This window comes from Drosophila albomicans, chromosome 3 (assembly GCF_009650485.2).
Source record: "Drosophila albomicans strain 15112-1751.03 chromosome 3, ASM965048v2, whole genome shotgun sequence".
In the NCBI taxonomy this organism is placed as follows: domain Eukaryota; kingdom Metazoa; phylum Arthropoda; class Insecta; order Diptera; family Drosophilidae; genus Drosophila; species Drosophila albomicans.
The window spans coordinates 544717-568085 of record NC_047629.2 but is presented as its reverse complement, the minus strand read 5'-3'; the positions used below and the strand labels follow the sequence as shown (position 1 = coordinate 568085).

Below are 23369 nucleotides of genomic sequence, written 5' to 3'. Positions count from 1 at the left end.
TGATTGCGCTTCTTCTCTCGTTCTCTCTCTCTCTCTCTCTCTCTCTCTCTACCTCTCTCTTGCTCTGCATGAGGGTGTGTGTATGTGTGAGTGCAGTCAATAATTATTGTCCTGCATTGTCCTGTGGCCCTTTGCTGCTATAATTTATTGTCCTTTTTTGCTGTTTGCCTTTCCCACGCAGACAACGACGCCATTTGACGACTGATGTCTGGCTGTGTATGTCCTTTTTGCCCAGTGTCCTTTTTCATATTCTAGCTGCTGCTCGATGTTATCCTTTCTTTTTCGCCCAATGTTGCGTGTGTTCTTGCCTTCTGGGAAATGTCCAATGGGATTTCTGTTGCATTTTACTGTTATGCTTGGAGCCGCACTGCCTACAATGTGGACAATCCTTTTGCTAATGCCCTGCACCTCAACACCCAGAATTTCACTTGCATTTATCATCCTTGTTAGACACTTCATTCTTGCGAAGCCTATAATTAAATCGACAGCCGCTGAATTGAAGGCCCAATTATCCTTTCACTTAAATGCTAAATGCAACGTAGGGCGTGTCAGCCATCGTGCACGCCGAAAGGATAAACTAAAGGATATTTGGTTTGCTAAATGGTTTCCGGAAATCCTTTGAGATACAGCTGTTTTCAATTGTAATATATTAAAACAATTTCATTGTTTTCTAATCTTAATTACAATATAAATCTTCATTCATTTGAAATACAGTTTTAATTGCACTGTGTACCGCTAGTGTATAACAAATTAGGACACTTGTATCACATTCGGCCAGTGGTGGAAATCTCCGCTAACACGACACAGTGAGACCGTAAATGGTTTAATATACTTTTTCAAAAATACATTACTCGTTTTTCTATTTGAATCTTTAATAATTAAACGATTGAACAACGACATCAAATAGAAAAAGTACATTTTCGAAAAGTTCAAATAAATAGATGTTTTTGATGATGATTAAACCTGCTGTGTTTTGGTATATTTCATCCGCCGAAAATTGATTATTTTAAACAGATGTTTTATCAGACTAAACTATAACTTTTATTAAGAAATTAATAAATATAAATTATGTGTTACAATCCATGTATATTATTTTTATTTCCAAAAACAACGATAATTAGCAAATAAATCGATGTTTAAACTAATAAACTAAATTTAGAAATATCGATAAAAAGATGCTTTTTGCTGGCATTTTTAGTGCATTTTCCCCCGTTGACATTCTGTCTTCTTTTTCCCGGCAAACAAAAAGAGAATTGATAAACGAAACGCAAGAGTGGAAAATCGCAGAGACATGATGAGTTTTCGCAAACGGACCGTGCAAAAGCCAATCCGGGGCACCCGCACTAGCCCCCACACCGCACAGGTGATAACATCAAGCGGTAATCCGTCGCTTGACGAAATTTTAGGCGGTGGTCTGCCGATCGGTTCGATATGCCTGATTGGTAAGCAAGCAACGACAACGCAATTGAGACATTCACCGTAAATACTCTCACGATTACTTTTGTGTGGTTATATTTGTGCAGAGGAGGATCGCTTTATGACGCACGCCAAGGTGCTGGCCAAATACTTCCTGGCCGAAGGTGTGGAGTCCAACCAGGAGATATTCCTCGGCAGTCTGGACGATTTGCCAGCGGAAGTGTTGCGTCGTCTGCCCAAACCGCTGACCGATGAGGAAGTGGAGCAGGATCTGCGCCAGGATCAGCAGGCAAATAAGCAGCCAGCGGATAAGAATGGACTGCGCATTGCGTTCAGGTACAATGATTTGCCGCTCGTCAATTCGGAGCAGACTACGGCGAAGATTGGTCATCACTTCAATTTGATGGAGCACATGGATTCGCTGATGCTCTACTTTACGAAAATCACCGTGTGGGATGACAGCCACAAGGAGCTGGAGCCCAAGGAGGATGATCCTAGCTACAAGGTTTCGGACGTTGTTGTGCACAACGATGATCTGATTAGCTCCAGCAAATCGTTGGATAGCGAGCCACTACCACCGCCCGTTGATGGCATTGCCGATGTATTGCCACCTGCGCCTGCAGCAGTTCAAGTGCCAGCTGAAGCCGATAGCGACATCACTGCCGTTAACAACAACAACAATAATAATAACAATAACGTTGCAATGAACAGCAGCACTGCCTATAATACAATCAGCAGCACCACGATAACACCAACAAGCACAACCGCAACCACAACTGCAACAACCACGTCGCCGGAAGCTCAGCCCCCGTCCGTGGAATCACAATTCTTTTATAATCCCCGTTACGGGCGCCTCCTCAACAAGCTGAAACAACTGCTTCAGGACGAGGGCTGTGTCTCGGGCATGAGTGGTCAGAAGAATTTATACCGTATCTGCCTCACCTCGTTGGGTTCCCCCTTGTGGTATGACGATAACTTTGCATCTGACTTGCTCAAGTTCCTTACCGTCCTTCGCGCCTGTGTGCGCAACTGCACCTCTGTCTGCTTCATCACGATGCCCATGCATCTGATAGCCAAATACGTAAGTCGCGAACTCATTATTTAATAATCACAAGCACTGTTTTAACTGCTCACTTTAATTATTTATACAGGATACCAGCCTGGTGCCTAAGATACGTCAATTGGTTGACTATGCCATTGAGCTGGAATCGTTTGCCGGTTCGGACCGCGAAACGCATCCAGCCTTCAAAGAGTACAGCGGCTTGCTGCATCTGCACAAGATGACCGCCCTTAATACGCTGGCCGTGCACATGCCGGAGACCACGGATCTGGCATTTAAGCTGCGCCGCAAGAAGTTTGTCATTGAGAAAATGCATCTGCCGCCTGGTAAGTAGCTTAGCTAATTTTAACATCAATATTTTAAGCAATGGCAATTCCCTCTTCCAGATCTGCAAGAGATATCGGAGAAGACAGCAGCTGGTGATATTTTGGGGACACCGAATTGCAGCTCTGGTGTGTCCATCAATTCCAATATATCGATGGATTTCTAGTAGCTATTTGGCCCGATATTATTGTGGTCTTTGCCATTTGCCACAAAAAAAAAAACATTTGTTGATTGTTTCACGATTCCCTTCCTTCCTTCCTCTATTCCCTTCACACCCCTCTACCCATCTTTCTCCAATGTGCAACAACAAACAGCCAAGTCTTTTTTTGGCCCAAACTATAACGTCAACAATAATACAACGTTAAGCAGAACAGGAACACAATGAATGTAATCACCCACAGGAAAAAATTGAAAGTACTGAAAGCGGAGCTATTACAACAACCACGTACATATACAAATACTATATACAATATATTATACATATACATATATTTAAAGCGATCTAGCGGCTTTTAGCCGTATGAAACGCTGTTAGTACAACCGATTTTACAAGATTTTTCTTATTTAAAATAGATAATACTTATATAATGTGTAAATTGAATGCGTGAAAAAAGAAATTCCCATATTGTGTGTATGTTTCGAGCGAATATGATTTATTTTTCCAAGAAAAAAAAAGTAACAAAAAAAAACCGAATAAGAACACGAGATGCGAGCAAAATTATAAATATTTTTATGTAGTTATGTATGTATTAAAAAACCACAACAAAAAGCCATTGCAAATTTTATTTAATGTAGTTTTTATATGAATTGGTTTATTTACTATAATACAATTTATTAAGTACAAATGATATTTTTGTTTTCGATTACTTAATTAACAAATTATTTTTTATTTGGTTCAATTATAATTCATTCAACTTTATATTAAGTGTTTTATTTTAATTTAAATTATATGGAATTTTGGACAGTTTATGATTAATTATGGTTTACTAAAAAATGGTTTTATAGATACGAACAGAACTGATCCAGTTAAATGAGGAGAACAAAAAGCATCACAAAGGACTATTTGCAATTTTTACAAAAAAAATATATATATCTGAATGTCAAACAAAAAGGCTTTAATGTCTGAATGTACAGTCATTAAGACAAGCTGAACTGTATTTCCCCTTTTTCCCTAACAATATTTCGAAACTTGGCCAGTTCTGATTTCAGTTTGATATTGGGTCGCAAGGAATCGGCAAAGTATTCATCACATGGTGCGTAGGTCATATATAATATGAAGTCTGCTGCTTGCAAACCATCTGGAGTCTGATAGCAAATCTTGGGTAGTAAAAGTCGACCTTCATCTTCGTATTCCTGTAGTTTGTCGCCCAGATTACCTTCAATGGCATTCTTCATATTTGTAACGCCCGGCAGCTTTATACTATAATTTTTTACATAGTACTTAGAATTAATACTTTAAGATTTCAACATATTTACTTGCTATCCTCGAATTGTTGCAGTAACCTGTGTAAAATTAGTTGGGTGAACAGACGAGTCTCGAAATCGTTGCTCATTGTTTGCGGTAATAGCAGATCAATAATCCTCTGCAACTGCTCCGGTTTGACGTGATTATACTTGTTCAAGCAATATATGTGCAGCACTGAAATTAGGGAGATCTGCTGACTCGATTCAAGAGCATCTAACTGAATTAGTCGATTCAACAACACATCCACACTAGGCAGACATCGAGCCACCAGACATTCGAACATATATTTGATATTCTCATGTTCGTCCAATGCTAGCACTACGTCCCATAACTGATCTGACCAATAGCCCGGATTCTTGAACGTAATCCTCAACAAGGCTCTGGCAATACGCATTTTAATACGATGATCCTTCGAATTTTCTAGGTAAATCACATTACTCTGAACCATCTGATTGTTTATGCGTAAGAGTTCATCGATCACTGCGATAATGTCTGATCTTCGATCGATAACAAAATTTATATAGCTATCCCGTTTCCGGCAGCTTGTGAAAAAATAATTATACTGACTAATCAAATAACCATATTCGATGCTGTTGAAAGTATTTGAGAATGGCTTATACAGCTTATACACCTCCAGCGTACATACCACTTAGCGCCAGATAGAGGACTGCCCGAAATGATTCCTCGGATTATCAGTGGTATCGGCACACTCTTTATACAACTCACAACGCTGAAGTTCAAGAACTGGCTGACTTCAAGCACATCGCTCAAGATTTGCTCACTTTCTTCTGGAGGCATAAAAGTAGCAGCATATTTAACAAGACCCGCAGCACTGTGGAAAGTTTATTTGATGAAATAAATTAATAATTTGATATTATGCGTAATATAAGTAATTAAATATCCCTGGAACTGACTAAATATATCAACTCACATTAAAACACTATCCGGATACTGTCTTAGAAAGTTCATTAATACCTTCAGAATACTTTCATCATTGAATCGTGATTCAACGTCATTCAATAAGGATGCAACTCTCTGCACAGTTAGAATTGTCCCTTGAGCAACGAGTTCATGCGGGTTTAAATTTAGTTCCTCAATTTGTGACCATTTCGTGATTTTCTCAGTAGTGAACCAATCGACACATCGATGCATAACAAAAGATATTTCCTCCTCAGACTCGCAATTCAATTTGTCATTCACATATCGCTGCAAATCTTTGAGGTCCGCCATATTCTCAAATATCTCTATATCTAGCTCGTATTCCTTATGATAAAATTTGAGTATTTCAGATTTTTCAGTTTCCAATTCCAGTTTTAAACTGAAGAAAAACGAGAAAAGACGCCACCAACCATGTTGAACCTTTGGCAATTTACTCATTTGCTTGTGCAGCTCAATTCCAATATTGACATCTAAAAGTATTTTATAAGTAAGTTTTTGAGAAAACTGGAAAAAAAATTTAGTACCTCCGCGATAAATCATCATAAAAACAGATTTGTCGAAATAAACCATTTCATCCAAAATATTTGTGCAACTCGCGATTTTTGCTGTAAAACGTTTGTGATCCCTGCAGAAACTATCGCAAAGTGCCTTTATAAACTGTATATAATCGCCAAGCGATAAACTCTCGATTGTGGGCTGAAATTATAAAGCATTTTAAAATAATTTGTGACAATTATGCTAATTGAAAAACAAGTGAAAAAGCTACAGTCGAGTGTGCTCGACTATGAGATACCCGCTACTTTTCAATAAAAGCAAAACAGGGCGGTATTATCCTTAAAAGATTCCCAAAAAATACACTGAGAAAATACTAAAATATACTTAAGACTGTATTTGGTATTTCAATATACTAATGCGATCAAACTAATATATAGTACAAAATATTGTCAACCAAAGTAACTAAGACCCAATAGCAGCAACCATTTTTGCCACTTATGTATATTTGCCATAGTCTCTGAGAGAGTGATTCATACGGACATAAGTATCGACTGTTAACGCTGATCAATAATATATGTATATAGTTTATATGGTCGGAGCCCACTTGAGTAAAGTTTTAAGTGGTTTTCAAAGAGAAATACTTCCTTGAATATTTTCAATGAACGTAGCCTTATTAATTATACCCCATAAACCTTAGTGTAGAAGGATATCATAACTTTGTGCCGGCAAGAAATGTATGTAACAGGCATCTCCCACCTTATCAAGAGCGTCAACAGCCGAGATGTATGAACACCAAGATTTCAGAGACTATAAGAGATAAAGATATAATTTTTTTTCGACAGCATTTGTTTTGTTTCCAGACAGATACAGTGTGTTTCAAATTCTGACTCGCAAATCGACAAAAATCGTATAAGAAATGTTATTTAATAAAGATAGATAGAGTCATGATACATACTGAATGGAAAACGCCTACTTGGGGGTCTTAGTTGCTTTGGCTGACAATCTGGTATATTTTGCACTCTATTACATATGTACATACATATTTTGAATGCATTACTGTATCAATAAACCTAAAATAACCTTTGTTATTATTTTAGTATTTTTGTGGTATATGAGTTTAGGGTTTAAGGTTTTGCACTCACTTCAAATATGTCAAACATTCTGTTTTGAGCCTCATAGCGTAGGTTCTCATGTTGCAAAGACTTGATGCGTCCACAGATTTTGAGCAACAGACTCTTGGAAATATGCGGCTGTCGTGGTTGCATGCTGCGCAGCCAATGAAGCAGAGGCAGACTCTGCCAGGACACGGCCACTAAAGCCTCGAGGAACTGCAAGGTGCCACTATTCTGGACGAACATCTTAATATTTACCTCCGGCAGAAAATAATCTTCAGCATCATACAACTCCGCCTTGTTGGTGGAGTCGAGAAACAAATCCAATAAGTCCACGCGACGCAGCTCATTAATGGTGGAGTACATAAGAAGGTATTCGATGGTCCAGCGTACGACCAAAGTATTCTGATTCTCGAGCAGACGAATGTAGAGAATACGCAGCCAGCGAAGCCAATTGTCATCATAGCTGCTTGCCACAAATCGTGGCAGATTGCCACTTAGCATGGGAAGCACCAAATGCGATTCGGGCTTCTCCAGTTGCTCCATTATCACTATATACGCCGTCCAATGGGGCTGCATGCACTGCATGGCCTCCAGCTGAGATGTCCCCGGATTTTCTTTGCACCTCTCAACAATTCCCAACAGCTTTCGCATTATAGCATATGCCACTTTACGATTTTCTCCCAACTCCGACTGCAGCAGTCGTTGCAGTACTACAAATAGCTGCGGGGAACAGGCGGTTTTCAAGCCCAATTCTCGCACAAAATCATCCAAGAAATGCTCCATTATCTGGCCAGCATATGGATGCAGTGGCACCAGCTGATCACCACCCCCTATGTTAGTGGGTTCACACAGTGCTATGGACGAGAGCTTACGGACTAAATACGATCCGGATGCGGGAGATTGTCGTGCATGTATCCTGACGGCGTCGAGCACTTTGGCGATTCGCTCATGGGTGACATTGGCATCGCCCAGATCGACAATCACCACTGAGATGAGCTTATCGAATAGCTTTGTGCTGAACTTGACATCGTTGTTGCTGTCCAACAGGCTGTAGATGCTTCGCAGGACACGCTGTAGTGCATCCTCATTGCCACTCACCTTATGGATATCTATCAGATCACACAGCATATTATTCATTTCGACATTATCGCCATTTTCCATGTGAGTTTCCATTTCATTGAGGTGCTTTTCTACTGCAAAATTAGAGATACTAATGTGTGGTTACAAATCCTATAAGACCTACAAATAACTGAAATGTAAATCTATTCAACTTTTTTAGTGTTCCGTTTCCTATGCAAAATATATGTAAATGTCAATATAAATGAGTCGATTTGTTTCAATTTTGGTTTGACTATAGTCTCAACGAGAAATTGCACGTATTTTCCTTAATAATCAAATTGAGAAACATCAAAACAATTTTTTTTACTTTATAACATTTTTCATTAAATACCAACCTGAAATGAAATAATTTTTTTGGTGCAAAAACATAAATAAAACTAAAATCTTCATTAAAATTAATAGTTTATCCGGAAATCAAAATTGTTTTATATCATATTAAGATGTTATGGATTAATTTCATCAATAGTTCTCTAAATATCTGTCGGAGTTTATCAGGAACTTAAAATGGTTTTCTATAAGGAATAATTTCATAAAATGTTTTATGAAATTTATATTACACTAGCTTGAATTAACTGAAATAAAAGTTTAAATAAATTTTTTTTACCAAATTAAAAAAATACAATTTTAAATTAACTTAACACTTTTTATTAGCTTAGGTACAAGGTGAAAACACTTTATAAGAAATTTTTAATATGGTCAATATGGGATTCAATAGCTCATAATTGAAATTCTAAAATAGTAGAATTTTGTACCATTTCTAGAATAACTTTCCCTTTCCCCACGATTTCCACTCGTCCAATGCTCAAGTTCATTGATCGGCCCCTTAACCCCTGCACTCAATTTCTTCAAATTTGATAACAAGTATTCACTTATGCTGAGTCATCTTTGCCGCTGCAACTCCCACTAGATGCGGTGCCGTCAATTAGCCGCCCACCCTCCATATGCAAGTAGCCCACAGCTTTGACCCCAAAAGCGAGCATAGAGAATGGAGCAATGAATAATTTTGATGGACTTCAGGGCAACATTATTGCGCAGTGGCAAACGGAAATGCGAGCGCCATGTGGATCACAACGGTAAAGTGGACGAGATAACCACTGAGAAAGAGAGTTAGAGGAAAAACTATTGAGAGAGTGAGTGGAAAATCGAGGGAGAACAAAATATATACGAATTTAAAAAGAGAGAGAGGGAGAGCGAAAGTGTGTGTGCTTGCACAGGTCAACAAGAAGCTTCTAATAAAATGACAAAGAGCAAGCTCAGCACATTAAGTAGCTGCGAAGGTTACTTGAAGACTTTTTTAAAAGGTTAAAAACTTTATAGCACTATACTAGAACATATGTAAGGGACGTACACATAGTGTAATTATTATTATTATTAATTAAATGTACATCAAGTAGATGTTTGAGAAAAGCGATGAAATCTGATCATTAAAATAAAAAAAATTTCAAAATAAAACTTTTTGCATAACAATAATGATTTTAATAATATTATTATATTAATATTATTATTAAATTAATATTTGAAGTACATATGTATGTATTTCTAAACTGTTTATTTAACGAAACGAACGAAAACTTCAAACTTATAAATTTAAATATAATATATATTTTCAGGTTTCATCGAAATCTTGGAGTCACTCTCGGGCATAAAATATACACAGCACAACACGTTGAACAAGTTTTCCCAGTGTTCTGACCATCTCCAATTGATATTGCTGCTTTTGTTTACTAGCGGTTCCATTTGGCTGCAGCTGCAGACAAAGAGCGAGGGATAGAGTTGAAGAGAGAGAGAGAAAGGAAATGATGGAGAGAGGAAAAAGTGCATATATAAACAGAGAGTACGAAGTTAGCTTCGATTGAAGTACGCTCATCAAACAGAAACTTTTGATCAGAGCATGGTAAATTCTCAGAGAGCTAGAGAGAGAGTTGGCTCTGCCTCCTGGACTTGCCACAGCTTGTTGCACATACAAAGTAGCTCTCTGCTGTTGCTTTATGTTTTCAGTTATTGTTTTGCCGTCAAGCGACGCGCGCCGCTTTAGAAAATCCGTTGAAAATTTAAAACGACATCAAGAATTTCTGAAAAAGTCAAACGCTATCATCCCCGTCCATTGTAACATGTAATAGTGGGCGCTTCGTGCCGCTTGCCACAACGTTGACCGCTCAACTGTGGCTACTGATTCATAAATTAATTATCACCCACACACAAAGTCTATAAAGCCCAATCATGGGTCGTTGTTTTAATCACAAATTCGTGCTCAATTTTTGCAATCTATTGTTTTTGGTAAGCTTCGTGTTTGTGTATGTGTTGAAAATAGTAAATTACAACAACAAACAAAGTGTTTGCCAAAAATCTAGTGAAATCTACGCCCTAAAGCAGCCCAAATGGCTCTACTAAAGCTCTATTCATTACAACTTAGCTTAGGAGTATGTGTAAATTGAAGAGTATGCTAAAAGTAGCCTTAAAGTTCAACTGGAGTCGACTTGGTGCGACTAACAACATTGACTTGGTTGATTATAAAATTAAAAAGTACATTGCCTATTTCCAAAATGAAATCACCAGGAACGTGGAACTACGCAATTTACACAATTATATAGAGTCTCTATTATTTACAAAACAAATAAAATGAATGTGTAAAGAAGTAATCTTAACATATTCATTACGAATTGTAGCAACAACAACATAAATCTAAACTATAGATTATCTAATACAATTCTTTCTATACAATGCCTTGGTTTATTAAAAATATTTCAATATGGAATTTTCAAGCTGTTTCTAGATAAGCAGAACTACGCAATATACAATAACGAACACAGCTTGCATTATTTTTAAAATAAATATATGTATACATATAAAAGAATTCTTATCTGAGTATAAACAATAAAACAAATACAATCTATAGATTATCTATTGACGTATTGAGCGTATGCAGCGAATGAGTGAAAAGTCTACGATTATTTCTTTGAAGTGTGTTTAAAATCCTGACTCCTATAACCTAGTATCAAAGTAAAAAATTATAATAATTTATTGAATGTTAAGAATGTAACAGTTTGAAGAATTCATGATGGTCGAGAAAATATGTGCTGATCCACTAAACTCAAAACAAGTTGATCTAATTAAGAGCGGACTGACTGCTTTTCATTTGAGAACAACATCAAGTTTAAGATCAGTTTCCAGTTATCTTATCTTTTTCTTCTATCTGCCTTCTACTATTTGTGTACATGCCACAAATTTGAGTTATGTTAGAGTATTTATGCTTCGTTCGAGTGTCCAAAATGTTGTTGTGCTCTGCTCGAACTTGTTTCTTTTTTTTGTGTTCTGCTTGGCTGATTGAAAGCAGCTAAAAGAGAGAGAGGGGAAGGGAAGCGGCTGTTGTAGGAGGCCAAAAGTTTTTTTTTTTGCCAACACTTTTTGACTCCCCAGCGAAGCGGTCTAAGCGCAAGCGCAGCTTGGCACCAAAAAGTGACAACAGCAACAACAAAAAAACAGGTATCGCTATAACAAAATGGGGAACGAGAGGCAAGCTCCGGGGATGAGGTTAAAAAGGGGCAGACGGGGCGGCATAGCATAACAACTTCCGTTGCGTGTGCAGACCTCACGCTTTTCTCTAGCCGAACAAAGACAACAACAACAACAACGACAACAAAAATTATAGCGCTCTAGCTCTCTCATTTACTCTCACTCTTCTCTTGCGCTCTTTTGCAGCTCTGCGGCATGCTACTTATTGTGGCAGGTTGCTATCTCTACACAGACAACAAGCGGATTCTGCTCTCCCGCCTCCTAGCTGCGCCCAGCGAGCAGTTGAACTCGTTGCCCCAGCCATTGCTCTACTACATCTCGCTGGGATTGGCCATTGCCGGATTTGTGGCTGTCCTCGCATCCATGCTGGGCTTCTGGGCCAGCTGCCTACACACCTATTGCTTCCTCAGCGTGTATTTCCTCTGCGTTGTGGTGCTGCTGCTGGCGGAGTCGGTGATTTGCTTAGCCATCACGCTGTGGCCTCATTGCCTGGGCATCAGCTTGGATGAGGGGCAGATGGTGAAGGCGCTGCAGCGCAACTATGGTGTGCCTGGCCAGGAGCAGTTCACCAATGCCATGGACTTGGCGCAAACACGTTTCGGTTGCTGTGGCATGCGCAGCTCCCTCGACTACGACACTTCACTGTGGCGCCTCCAAAGCTATGGGCAACGCAATTGGCCAGTTCCTTTGAGCTGCTGCGTCCTCGCCAATGCCCCACAACCGTTGGCCTTTCTCGATCCCAAGCCAGCGAATGAATCACAGTGTCAGTCACTCGAGCGTCCGGTTTACGAGCGTGAACGCTACACAGAAGCTTGCCTGGAACACTTGGATGCCTGGTATCGTGAGCAATACGGCATCTTCCTGGTCGCCAGTCTCGTTCTGGCACTGGTCGAGTTCAGTGTGCTCCTGGGCATCATTCTCACCTGCACGGGCATCGCTTCGCGCCGTGCTAGACTGGACAACAGGTCGCAGACAGCTGGAGGATTTAGCCAGAAGGCCCGACGACGTGGCACAGCGAAGTCGAGGCAGGCGCTGGTCGATAACATCTACGAATCGGAGGTGCAACTGCGTGGCAATGCTCAAGGCGGTGGCATGTGTCTCGGTGCGGCCAGCAGACATGTGAGCAGCGAGGACTTCAAGGAACTTTATGTGCAGCCGAGAGATCTCTACAAGCAGCGACACAACACGACCTTCAAGCCCATTGCCAGTGATTACCAGACGCCAACGCGCAGTTACTTGGTTTAGTTCGTTGGCGTTGCTGCTGTTGGCCACCAGCGATATATGTAGGTAAGATTGAAGCAACTAGTTATTCGTAAATGGAATTTAATAATATTTTCAAACTGAAGTTGCCGGGGAATCTGGTTAGACTTAGTAGTTATAACACAGACAATACTTTTAATGACGATACGACTTCAATTCGAAACAAATATCAAAAGATTTGTAAACCACAGTTTTTCTCTCGAATCTAATTGAAACTTGTAAATAGCTACATATGATATGTATATGTAACTCGAATGATACTTTGAATTATAACACAATCTAGGTAGTAGCTAAGACTCAGATGGTACTTTTTATACCCGCTACCCATAGGGTAGAAGGGTATTATAACTTTGTGCAGGCAGGAAATGTATGTAACAGGTAGAAGGAGGCATCTCCGAGCCAATAAAGTATATATATTCTTGATCAGCATCAATAGCCGAGACGATCTAGCCATGTCCGTCTGTGTGTCTGTCCGTCTGTCCGTATGAAATACTGGATCTCGGAGACTATAAGAGATAGAGCTATATATCGATAGCATTTGTTATGTTTGCACGCAGATCAAGTTTGTTTCAAATTTTTGCCACGCTCACTTCTGCCCCCGAAAATCAAAAAAATCGTATAATAAGCGTAACTTTAGAGCTAGAGCTGCGAATTTTGGTATATACATATATTATTAAAGAAATACTTTTGCATGGGCAAAAACGCCTACTTACTAGGGGTCTTAGTTGCTTTGGCTGACAATCTGGTATATTGTGCCGTCTATGGTATATTTTGAATGTGGTATTATATCGATATAACAAATATACTGTTTGGTATGTATTTAGTATATTTGTATTTTTGGTATATTTTGTTAAAATACCGCAATATTTTGCTTTTATTCAAATGGGGTAGCGGGTATCTCACAGTCGAGCACACATGAAACATATCATATATAGGCATATCTATATCGATAAAGTTATTTCTCCTGGGTGGCTATCAAAGTGAATCAGTCTGATTGAATCATTCACTGCTACAGGGTTGTATCTTGGATATATGTAACATGACATAAATTATAAACTATTTTATAGTGCAATATGTCTGGGTTATTGAAAATTTTTTTCATGCTGAGGTTTTCCTTAAAACTACACGTAAAACAACATTTTAAGAATATTTTGTAATTCTAACATTTAATAAAATGTAGGAGTATGCAATACAATTCAGTGCTTTTGCACAATTTTTGTCCATCTAAAAGGGGTGTCCTCCCAAAAACACTTAAATAGAATGAACATTGAAACAAACTTCACAAAAAGTGTGTATTTGATGAGACCTCACTGTAACCATATATGCTGATTTTCATCTACGAATAGTATATCTTTCAGACACACCGCTTTGCTTGTGAAATTAATGTTTAATGTGATATCTTTCTAATACTAATTTTAGATTTTGCATCTACTGTCTACTATTTGTGAAATTTCCAACCGATTATAGATCCTTAGAAATTAGTTTCTTGTTCAAATAAAAATGCGCATTAGTTAGAAAATGTTATAAAATGGTTTTATCAAAATAGGTACAATAACAGCACACTTAGTAATTATAGCTACAGATTGTCACTGCTCTTGAGGTACACTTTAAGTCATTAAACTGATATACACAATTTGTTTTCATTATTTACAGGTTCATCTGAATAATCAACAGCACAAATAGACACACAATAGAAACCAAAGTATTAAAACAAAAAAATTAAAGCACTTCAACTTATACGTTATAAATATAGACAACTAAATTAAGCATATATATGAGTAAAGAAAATGAAATGCAACAAGGAACTTTACAATTATATACACTAGAATGGCACTGGATCTCGAACTGTCAGTGGATTAATATGCCATCATCCTCATCGCTAGAATCTTCGATTACATGAATGGCACGTCGTCGCTTTGGCACAACTCTGCCCACTATCGGAGCTGCAGCTGCTCCACGTTTTAGCAGCCGTCGCTCACGTCGCTCCTCCTTTAGAATGCGCTCTGCCCGCTCCAGCGGACACTCCGAGACGTCGTGAGCATCCACAACTGTTGTGCTCTCATCATTCGCAATGAATGAGCAGGGATAATATTGCGATGGTTCCACATCCACTGGCTGTGAGTAAATCGATTCGTCGTGATAAACGCGCGGCGGTGGAATCTTAAATGCACCAGGTCGCTGTATGGGACTCCGAACCGCTTGTAGGTATATGGCATGCACATCGGTGTCATTGTGCTCATCCTCATCCCCGCTAGACACAACAACAGAGTCTTTCAGATACGTGCCGATTGTCTGCTCCGCATCCTCGTCTTCTCCATGATCGGAGCCACTTAGGTCCGCCTCTTGCAGTATAAAAGAATTAAATTTGGGGCGTTTTTGTCGGGAATTCCGTCTTGGGGGCGTCAATAGATCCTGCAGGTGAATTAAGTAATTTATTAAATTAGTTATAGATAAGTCAATTGTAGTCAAAAACTTACCACTTGTGTGGCGGGCACGTGCTCGTAGCTATCATCGAGTAGCTGCGTAACTGGCACTGGTTTATTCTCCTGCTGTTCGTCATCGTCATCAGAGATGACATAGATCTTACGCTTGGCTGGGCGATTTCGCATAATTGGCGAATCGTCCTCCTGACCGGAGTTGACCACAGCTTCATTTTGTGGCACTTTCGTTATGCCACTGCTCATGGAATGCAGTCTCTGTGCCGCCCTAGAGAGCTGACCACGTCCTCGCATGCGCTGCAGATAATTCTCGAATATGCTCGGTGATTTCTCAGCGCCAACAGGCGTACAGCGTTTTCTGTGTTCAGGTGATTGCAGCGCCGGTTCAGCTTTAATTGTTTTCGCTGCGAGCTTGGCGGCCAAACTCTTGGCAGGAGCGGGAGCAGGTTTAGCAACAGCAACAGCGGATACTGTTGCTGTTGTTGGCGGCAGCCAGGGCGACATGGAATCCTCGGCAAACAGATCTGGCGAAAGATTACGTGGAGTAACTGCTGATTGAGTTTCCTTGGAGCCCGACTGCTGTAGCAGCTCCTCCTCGGGCAGCGGTTCCAGGAAATAGTTGAGATCTATATCGATTGCGTCCGGCGTACTCATGTCGGGCGCCGTTAACGTCTCCGCCTTGACTTTGGCCGCCTCATCAACATCCTCAGTCAGCTGATCAAAGTCAGATAGATTCTCATCGAGCGCATCCAACAGCGAGTTCTTGGCCATTGTTTTTTGTAACTTTTGCTGGAGTGGCGCGCTTGCCGCACTCATAACACAATTCAACCGACTCAAATTGGAGCTCAGCTGGCTGCAGACCACCACTGAGCTGTCATTTAGATGCGGCTTAATGCGCACTGGCGTTGAACTGTGCGGCACTTCATCTTGATTTCCATGTTGGACAAACTCTTGCCATTGACTTTTGTACACTGAACAGTTGGGCAGCAACTCCGTTGCCTGCTCCTCCTCCTCCTCTTCAGACACATCTTCTGCCCACTGATCGTAAATGCACGAAGATTCATTGGGCAGCTGCTCCTTCATGGTCTGTTCCAAGCGACGCAATTCCAGCTGCTCCAATTGCTGATGCACCAGCTCATAATTATCAGCGCCAACACCTTGCTCCTTTAGATCTCTAAAGATATCATCACACACAGCCTCAAAGCGCTTTTGTCGCTGCTTTTCCAGCGGCTGGCGCAGCTCTTTTAGCGTTAATTCGGCGCAAGATGTCGCTGGCTGAAGGAGCTGCTCCATTTGGCCAGCGCACACAGTCTCCACAAGCTCATGGATGCGCCTCGTGCGCTGTTGTCGCGAATTGAGACGCGACTCTGGCAACTGCAACGCCAGCTGCTGCTGCATTTTGTCATGGATATCGCGCACAAAACATGCATTCGATTGGAGCAGAAATAACTTAAGTGCTTGTGGTAACTGTTTGTCCTGCAGCTGTGCCATTAGATCTTGGTTGCGCAGTGACTCGCTAACCAATGGTTTGCTGGCCTGCAGCAGTCGCGTCAGTTTGCGAAACCGTTGCGTCTCCTCCTGACTGCTGCCCAAGGCGCTTGAGACGCTGTTGCTGCTGGTTGTGGCCGAGATGCCAGTTGCGGTAATGTTGCTTGTGGTGGGAACGTTGCTTGTGGCGGGAACGTTGCTTGTGGTGGCAGCAGTTGCTTGTGTGTCGCCCAGAAAGTTCTGGACATTGACACTGTGCCGTGCCACCTGCTGTTGCAGCATACGCTGCGACTCCTCGCTGGCCTGATAAGTGTACTCGCCTTGCAGAAACTTGTCTTCGCTCTGCTTGAAGAACTTGCGGAGATCGTGACACCTTACTGTCGGTTCCTTCTGCTGCTTGCGTGCTTTGCCCTTTGGCGAAGGCGTTTTGCACTTTGCTACTGCTGCCGGCGCTGGTTCCATGAAACGCTGCTCGCACTTCGGATGCAAATGCGGTGGCACAAGACGTGGCGCATATTCGTAGAGTGATCTCTTGACCACCGGCGATTGCAGCAGCTTGCGTGTCGTTTGATCCTTGTTGGCCAGCACCTCTTTCAGCAGCTGCTGTTCACGTCCTTCGGTCACCAGCATAACCACCTGACCGCGCTTTTGGCGACCCGTGCGTCCAATTCGTTGCACAAAGCGCGTGGGATTCGAGCTGCAGATATCGAAGCAGACAATCAGATCCACTTCACCCACGTCTAATCCCTCCTCGCCGATGGAGGTCGCCACCAGGACATTGCAGATGCCGCTGCGAAAGTCGGACATAATCTGCAGCTGCTCCTTCTGGGTGAGCGCACAAATGCCGCCTCCATTGCTGCTCTGACCCACAAAGCAACGCGGTCGCACTAGAGGTCTGTGCTGCAGGAGTAAACGTTGAATCAGCATCACGGACTCACGATACTCGCAGAAGACAATGGCACGGGGAATTGGGATTCACCTGAAATTTTACAAACGAAGCATATAAACATTAATAAAATGTTATCAAAAGAACCTTAATACGGCATTGATACACTAATACATATTAAATATTTTCTATTCATTGCAATATATTTAAAACGCATGCATATTTTACATTTTTACAATTTCTGCAATATATTGGTATAATAAATGTTCCATTTCGAGTAGACGTGTAACTGATACATGTAAGTACATATTTGTTAAAAGCACATTAAATACGAAGAAATTAATTTTGTACATTTACGACATATTTCTTATTTGTTGATACATTAGTATTTACTGAATTGATTCAACAATGGAAAAAATGTTTATATTTTGCCTTTTATACACTATATTTTTGTACAAACAATATTCTAAGTTAGTACCAAATAAATACTCGAATACTTCCCATTTCACAACCGTATACAATTAATGTTGACTTATTAGTATGCTACAATATTTACTACATTGGGTATTTAGTCAGGTTTTATTGTTATACCCGCTACCCATAGGGTAGAAGGGTATTATAACTTTGTGCCGGAAGGAAATGTATGTAACAGGCAGAAGGAGTCATCTCCGACCCTATAAAGTATATATATTCTTGATCAGCGTCAACAGCCGAGACGATATAGCCATGTCCGTCTGTCCGTCTGTGTGTCTGTGTGTCTGTCCGTCTGTCCGTATGAAACACTGGATCTCAGAGACTATAAGAGATAGAGCTATAATTTTTTTTTGACAGCATTTGTTATGTTTGCATTAGTATAATAGTTATGATTCCTGAAAATTTGGTTACGATCAGATAAAAATTGTGGAAGTTATTAAAGAAATACTTTTGTATGGGCAAAAGCGCCTACTTACTAGGGTCTGAGTTGCTTTGGCCGACAATCTGGTACACTGTGCCGTCTATGGTATATTTTGAATGGTGTACCAAATATACCATTTGGTATATTTTTAGTATTTTTGCAGTATATTCGGTATATTTTGAAAATGATACCGCAATATTTTGTCTTCATTAAAAATGGGTAGCGCGTATCTCACAGTCGAGCACACTCGACTGTAGCTTTCTTACTTGTTACATTTCTTATGCCTCGGTACACTTTTTACTAAATTTGGTACATTTGTACTATTTTATATTTCTCTTTTTCTAAAATGGTGAATATATAAAAAGCACATTTTTAAAAATTTTGCCATTTTCGATTAGAAGTGTAATTTTTATATATATGGGTAATTCCATTGGGGAAATTTGTCCCGTGTGAGACTTTTTACACTGCACTGAAGTGAAAATAACATAAACTGAAACAATTTTAAAAATAAGTGAATGTTATTCTTAATGCTTTAGATAAGCACTATATTTAGAGCTAAGATTGATTTTAGGAACTTCATCTGGTTTACGATAAAATATATAAATTCGTTCATTTTTTGGTTTTGCGTACGAATTGGTTAATTTTTGCAATTATCACAACAGAAAACAAAACAGAAAGAAAATTTCAAAACCATTCTTAGCTCTAAGTAAAGTTCTTATCTAGAGCTATAAAAATAAACTTTTCTTACTTTTAAAATTGTTTCAGTTTATGTTATTTTCAATGTAAAGAGTCTCGCACGGGACAAATTCCGTTTTGGAATTACCCATATGTAGATATATACTTACAAATGTATATGTAAATATGTAATATTGGTAGTAAACTCGAAAAATTCCATTTGGTACATTGCTACTACATTTTATTTTTTGGTGCATTAGCACAATTTTATTGTACTGTTATACAGATAAAGCCACTCTTTAGTAGATTTGTACTCATTCTGATCGTTTAATATATTAGATACAGTAATACATTATAAATATAAAATGATTCAGGAAAACTTTATTAGAAAAATCTAAATTTAAGCTTTGCTTGTATATTTTCAACTATTAACTAGAAAAGAACATTTTTATATATGTAAGTAAATCATATAGAATCTGCATTGACTCTGCACTTAATCTACGAGATGATGAATTGTTTTTATGTAAGGTTCGATGGTTACCACATTTAAAATGATTAAATACTACAGTTTATCTGCATTGCTAATGCGATTGCCAATCAAATCAGTTTCCAAGACTAGGAAGTAATGTAGACAAATTTGATACACCAACTGACTACTGTAAAAGATCCTTTGTGTGGACAAGCGTCAATAAAATGCCTGGTTAAAAGAGTTCTAAAGCCCTGAGTGAGTAAGAATTGAAGCACTAAATTACAATACTCCTCTATAAAATACATATTTTAGGATGACTTCTTCTCTCTATTACATATAATCTTTAAGGGTCACTAAGTTATAATCATCAGAGCTGAACTCACCTCGAAGTGGAGTTCCATCACCAGACGAGCCTGCTCGTATTTGGGATGTCCAAAGTCCAGTTTCGCTGGCATTGGCGCCACCTCGCCATTGGTCATAGGACGTGTTGAAATATCCAAAGGATTGGCGCCCAGCTGTCCTCGTGTCTGCTCCACTAAATCTCTCAGTGCCGCATCACGTAGTACAAACTTGAGGTTGCCTCGCTCATCCGCATCAAAATTGTTGACAAACACACGCAAGCCATGTCGTTCCAGCAGCTCAAGCGAATGGTACAAGCTGATGCATATGGAGAAGTTACTGGTGATGGTGCTCTGCTCCGGATGACGTTGTCCGTTGGCCGTCTGCTCCTGGAAGCGATTCTGATCGAACAATAGACTGTTGCGTGAGATGTTGCCGCGTGCATTCTTTAGCACATCGGCGGCGATGAGCTGACGCAGATAGGGATCAATGATCTGTAGCAGGCTGGCGCGTGTTTCTCTAATGGTATCCTTGAGAGGAACAACAATGGTGCGCAGGCTACGCTGATGTATATATGGCTGCACATCGATGGACTGATCCCAGCGCACCTCCAGATGCGATATGTACAGATTTCGACACACACTCGCTACATCATCCATACTCCGTCCCGGAGTTGCGGACAACGCCAGCATGCGAAAGTTGCGATTGCGAGCCATAATCGACTCCGTCACCTGAGTATAGGCATAGCGTCCCTTGGCCCGATGCGCCTCGTCGACCACCAGTAGCTTGATAGCGTCGAAGGGGAACTGCAGGCCATCGCCGGTGTCCAGCATATCGGATTGCACCACTTGTGGTGTGGCAAAGAAGACACGCTTGCTCATCCAGAGTTCAGCGCGTTTGGCGCGCGGCAAACGCCCCGTTAGCTCGACGGTGTCGTCAGCTGGGAAGGGCATTATCTTTTGGCAGGCGGCGATCTGCTGCGAGACCAATGGGCGTGTGGGCGCCATAAAAATCAGTTTGCCATCGGGATACCAACGATGCAGATTGTACATCACAACGGCTGCAATAAATGTCTTGCCGAGACCCGTCGGCAGCACTACCAATGTGTTGCGATAGAGAGCTGATTGCACAATGCTGTGCTGATAGGCGCGTAGTGGCAGATTGCTTGGATAGAGCCATGTTTCTCCAGCACTCTCATTAAATCCCTCGAACTCCGACTTCTCAGTTTGTGGCGGCTGCTGCCTTTGCTGCTGTTTTTGTTGGGTTGGATGAGGCTGTGAGGCAGCAATCAATAGTTTTTCTAGTTCATTATCATTTAGTGCCAAGTCGAATTCATCATCGTCACCCGGCCAGTTGTTGTTCATGGTTGCATTTGAATAGTTAATGAATTTTAAAGAAAACACAAGCAATAAACAAATAAAACTAAACAAAACTAAAATTTGCAAACTAAATCAGCTGCTAGGTTGCCAGATCGATGCGTTATTTAGCCATCCGATTAACAGCTGTTAACGAAAATACTGAAAGAGTGTGACCACATTCGATTAAGGTATTGGTATTAAATTAAATACTCTGTTCGGTCAATACAAAAAGTTAATATGTTTAATAGTTAAACACAGTAAAGCCAATAATCATATATGTATACATATACGGTATATGGTTAAACTAAATGTAAACGACCTAAGGGTTTTTTTTTATAATTTAACACTTTTATTATTTTTTCAAAATTTCATAAATGAAAAAAAAAAACATGAAATAGATATATTAAAAAAGCGGTAGTTAGATATATTATAAAAGTGGGTTTCCTATTTAAAATAATAAATAATTTATAATCGAAATATTTGCCTCAATGTTTATAAAAATCAAATAAAGTGGTTGGTTTCTGATTACACCCATTTGAATTGTTGGTTGAATTGTTGGTTTATTACAATTTTGACTGTATTTGATAAGCAGCACGATTAAACCGTGACGACTTTAACATTTCAAACTTATTTAATATCCACAATAACTGATTAAGCTTTACATTAAAGTTAAGTGATTTATTTCGACTAAAATCTAGCAAGAGTTTAATCAAGGCCTCCATTGCAAGGTTAGGTTGCTTGTGGGTCATATACTTCAGTAAAATGAAGCATAGTTTGCTAAGTAAATATAATTTAGACCATCCTACTAGGTGTGCAAACTCGTGCAACAACGTAATCACTTTAGAAATCTGCTCCCGATCGACAGCTACTTTTCCATTATCAGATAGTTGAGAAATTGATTTTACCAATAGTTCTATTGCTCTAACTTTGACATTGTTTATCTTTTTCAATAGTGGTTTTATAAGTTTTAGCAGCTCCAGTAGAGCCGCCTCTTTGTCCCGAATATTTGTTAGAATCTTGCCTTTATTAATAGCTGCTCCGGTATATGCCATACTTCTCTATATTAAATAAAAATGATAAATATACACAAAAAAACTATCAATTATAGTAAATAAAGTTCTTGAAACTTACATGAATACTCGTGGACTTCCCCCAAATTGAAGAAAATTTTTATTGTGTGATGAAAAAGATTATTATTATTACTATTAGATTACGGCAATGCTAAATTTCTAAGCAAGAATATGGTCCAACGGTTTTTAATGCGATCAGTCGAAGATTTAAAACGCGACTAATACGAACATAATTGGAACGATCATTTATATATTTATGAGCAACCTTAAGATCAGCTGATATTTATCGAATGTGTTCACTTGACAATCGTGAAAATTAGTTGTATCGAGATCAATTGTTGGTTCGACGGAAATATGACCTTACGCGTCTTTTGGTATATTTTTCAAATTTTAGGAAGAAGGCCAATTTTAATTGTTGTTGAATTAAAAAGTTTTTATTTTTAAATTGTTTTAAAATAATTTTTCCTCATTAAGCCTAATAAAACAAAACATGAAAAGTAAAAAAAAGTTAAAAAAATGGGCTTTATATGATATCAAAGGATTATATTTGGTATAATTTTGTCCATACGTGGCATATTTGTACATACCACTTGCGGCCACACTGTTTGGCAGTCACGGTTGTCGTCAGTACCGCTTTTTTTTCTGTTGTATGAGGAGTATGTCGCGGTTTTTGTATCAAATTTTTGGTGTTCCGTGCGTTTCTCGGGCATATTTACGTTAATCGAATGAACATAAAACAAACATAACATTGCGCGGCAGTGTTCCGTTTACGTGTATTAAAGAATTCAATGTGAGCAATAAATAAGTACTTGTAGCTATTAAATTAGCCTGCAAACATTTCGAAGTTCCTTGCGCGCGTCCTTTCGCATTCAGTTTGAATAAAAACTGCCGATAGTTAAACAACAAAAATACAAAATGGAAATGCAATTCACAATGGCTTCTGTTTCATTCAACTATAATTAAAATGCAACACAAAAGATATATTTACATATTGCAAGCTTAAGTTATACGCTGTTTGAGTTATATTTGCATTTACCGTTAGGGC

General features: G+C 39.5%; 5 protein-coding genes across 7 annotated transcripts in view; 3 read left to right on the top strand and 2 right to left on the bottom strand.

Annotated features, from left to right (window-relative positions):
• The first annotated feature begins 1219 nt into the window (after positions 1 to 1219).
• Positions 1220 to 3649, top strand: LOC117570132 (elongator complex protein 4). The gene is made up of 4 exons (XM_034251597.2): positions 1220 to 1442; positions 1524 to 2497; positions 2568 to 2802; positions 2863 to 3649. The coding sequence occupies exons 1-4, from the start codon at positions 1292 to 1294 to the stop codon at positions 2964 to 2966; spliced, it is 1464 nt and encodes a 487-aa protein (XP_034107488.1). The 5' UTR covers positions 1220 to 1291; the 3' UTR covers positions 2967 to 3649.
• Positions 3650 to 3892: 243 nt separating this feature from the next.
• Positions 3893 to 8145, bottom strand: LOC117570619 (uncharacterized). Of its 2 annotated transcripts, none has more exons than XM_052004267.1 (6): positions 6842 to 8145; positions 5729 to 5900; positions 5197 to 5674; positions 4912 to 5097; positions 4277 to 4807; positions 3893 to 4220 (listed from the first exon to the last, which is right to left on the bottom strand). In XM_052004267.1, exons 1-6 carry the CDS (start codon positions 7985 to 7987, stop codon positions 3938 to 3940), a joined length of 2796 nt encoding a protein of 931 aa, XP_051860227.1. In that variant the 5' UTR covers positions 7988 to 8145; the 3' UTR covers positions 3893 to 3937. The 2 variants fall into 2 exon arrangements, with proteins under 2 accessions (XP_051860227.1, XP_034108272.1); XM_034252381.2 differs by having other exon boundaries at positions 4277 to 4855; positions 6842 to 8144.
• A 1804-nt stretch (positions 8146 to 9949) lies between these two features.
• Positions 9950 to 14446, top strand: LOC117569167 (CD82 antigen). 2 transcript variants are annotated; one of them, XM_034250232.2, is made up of 3 exons: positions 9950 to 10210; positions 11633 to 12733; positions 14360 to 14446. In XM_034250232.2, the coding sequence occupies exons 1-2, from the start codon at positions 10154 to 10156 to the stop codon at positions 12689 to 12691; spliced, it is 1116 nt and encodes a 371-aa protein (XP_034106123.1). In that variant the 5' UTR covers positions 9950 to 10153; the 3' UTR covers positions 12692 to 12733; positions 14360 to 14446. The 2 variants fall into 2 exon arrangements, with proteins under 2 accessions (XP_034106123.1, XP_034106124.1); XM_034250233.2 differs by having other exon boundaries at positions 11633 to 12729; positions 14360 to 14445.
• Positions 14447 to 14498: 52 nt separating this feature from the next.
• Positions 14499 to 21379, bottom strand: LOC117569166 (uncharacterized). Its single transcript, XM_034250231.2, is given in 4 exon segments — positions 14499 to 15118; positions 15184 to 17595; positions 17597 to 17611; positions 19941 to 21379. Coding segments are annotated over 4 exon segments (4311 nt in total). The 5' UTR covers positions 21261 to 21379; the 3' UTR covers positions 14499 to 14554.
• Positions 21380 to 22955: 1576 nt separating this feature from the next.
• Positions 22956 to 23369, top strand: part of LOC117572796 (neurogenic protein mastermind) — a 97295-nt gene continuing 96881 nt past the window's right edge. The window contains exon 1 of the mRNA XM_034255899.2: positions 22956 to 23114. The gene's annotated coding sequence lies outside the window, so the exon portion shown is untranslated. The remainder of the gene's footprint in view (positions 23115 to 23369) is intronic.

Excerpts from the sequence above, each read along its gene's own strand:
- LOC117570132 (XM_034251597.2), top strand. The coding sequence starts at position 1,292 with ATGATGAGTTTTCGCAAACGGACCGTGCAAAAGCCAATCCGGGGCACC. Across the intron at positions 1,443-1,523 it reads CGGTTCGATATGCCTGATTG|AGGAGGATCGCTTTATGACG; the intron begins GTAAGCAAGCAA and ends ATATTTGTGCAG. Across the intron at positions 2,498-2,567 it reads TGCATCTGATAGCCAAATAC|GATACCAGCCTGGTGCCTAA; the intron begins GTAAGTCGCGAA and ends TTATTTATACAG.
- LOC117570619 (XM_034252381.2), bottom strand. The coding sequence starts at position 7,987 with ATGGAAACTCACATGGAAAATGGCGATAATGTCGAAATGAATAATATG. Across the intron at positions 5,901-6,841 it reads GAATGTTTGACATATTTGAA|CCCACAATCGAGAGTTTATC; the intron begins GTGAGTGCAAAA and ends TTATAATTTCAG. Across the intron at positions 5,098-5,196 it reads TATCCGGATAGTGTTTTAAT|TGCTGCGGGTCTTGTTAAAT; the intron begins GTGAGTTGATAT and ends AACTTTCCACAG.
- LOC117569167 (XM_034250232.2), top strand. The coding sequence starts at position 10,154 with ATGGGTCGTTGTTTTAATCACAAATTCGTGCTCAATTTTTGCAATCTA. Across the intron at positions 10,211-11,632 it reads TTTGCAATCTATTGTTTTTG|CTCTGCGGCATGCTACTTAT; the intron begins GTAAGCTTCGTG and ends GCTCTTTTGCAG.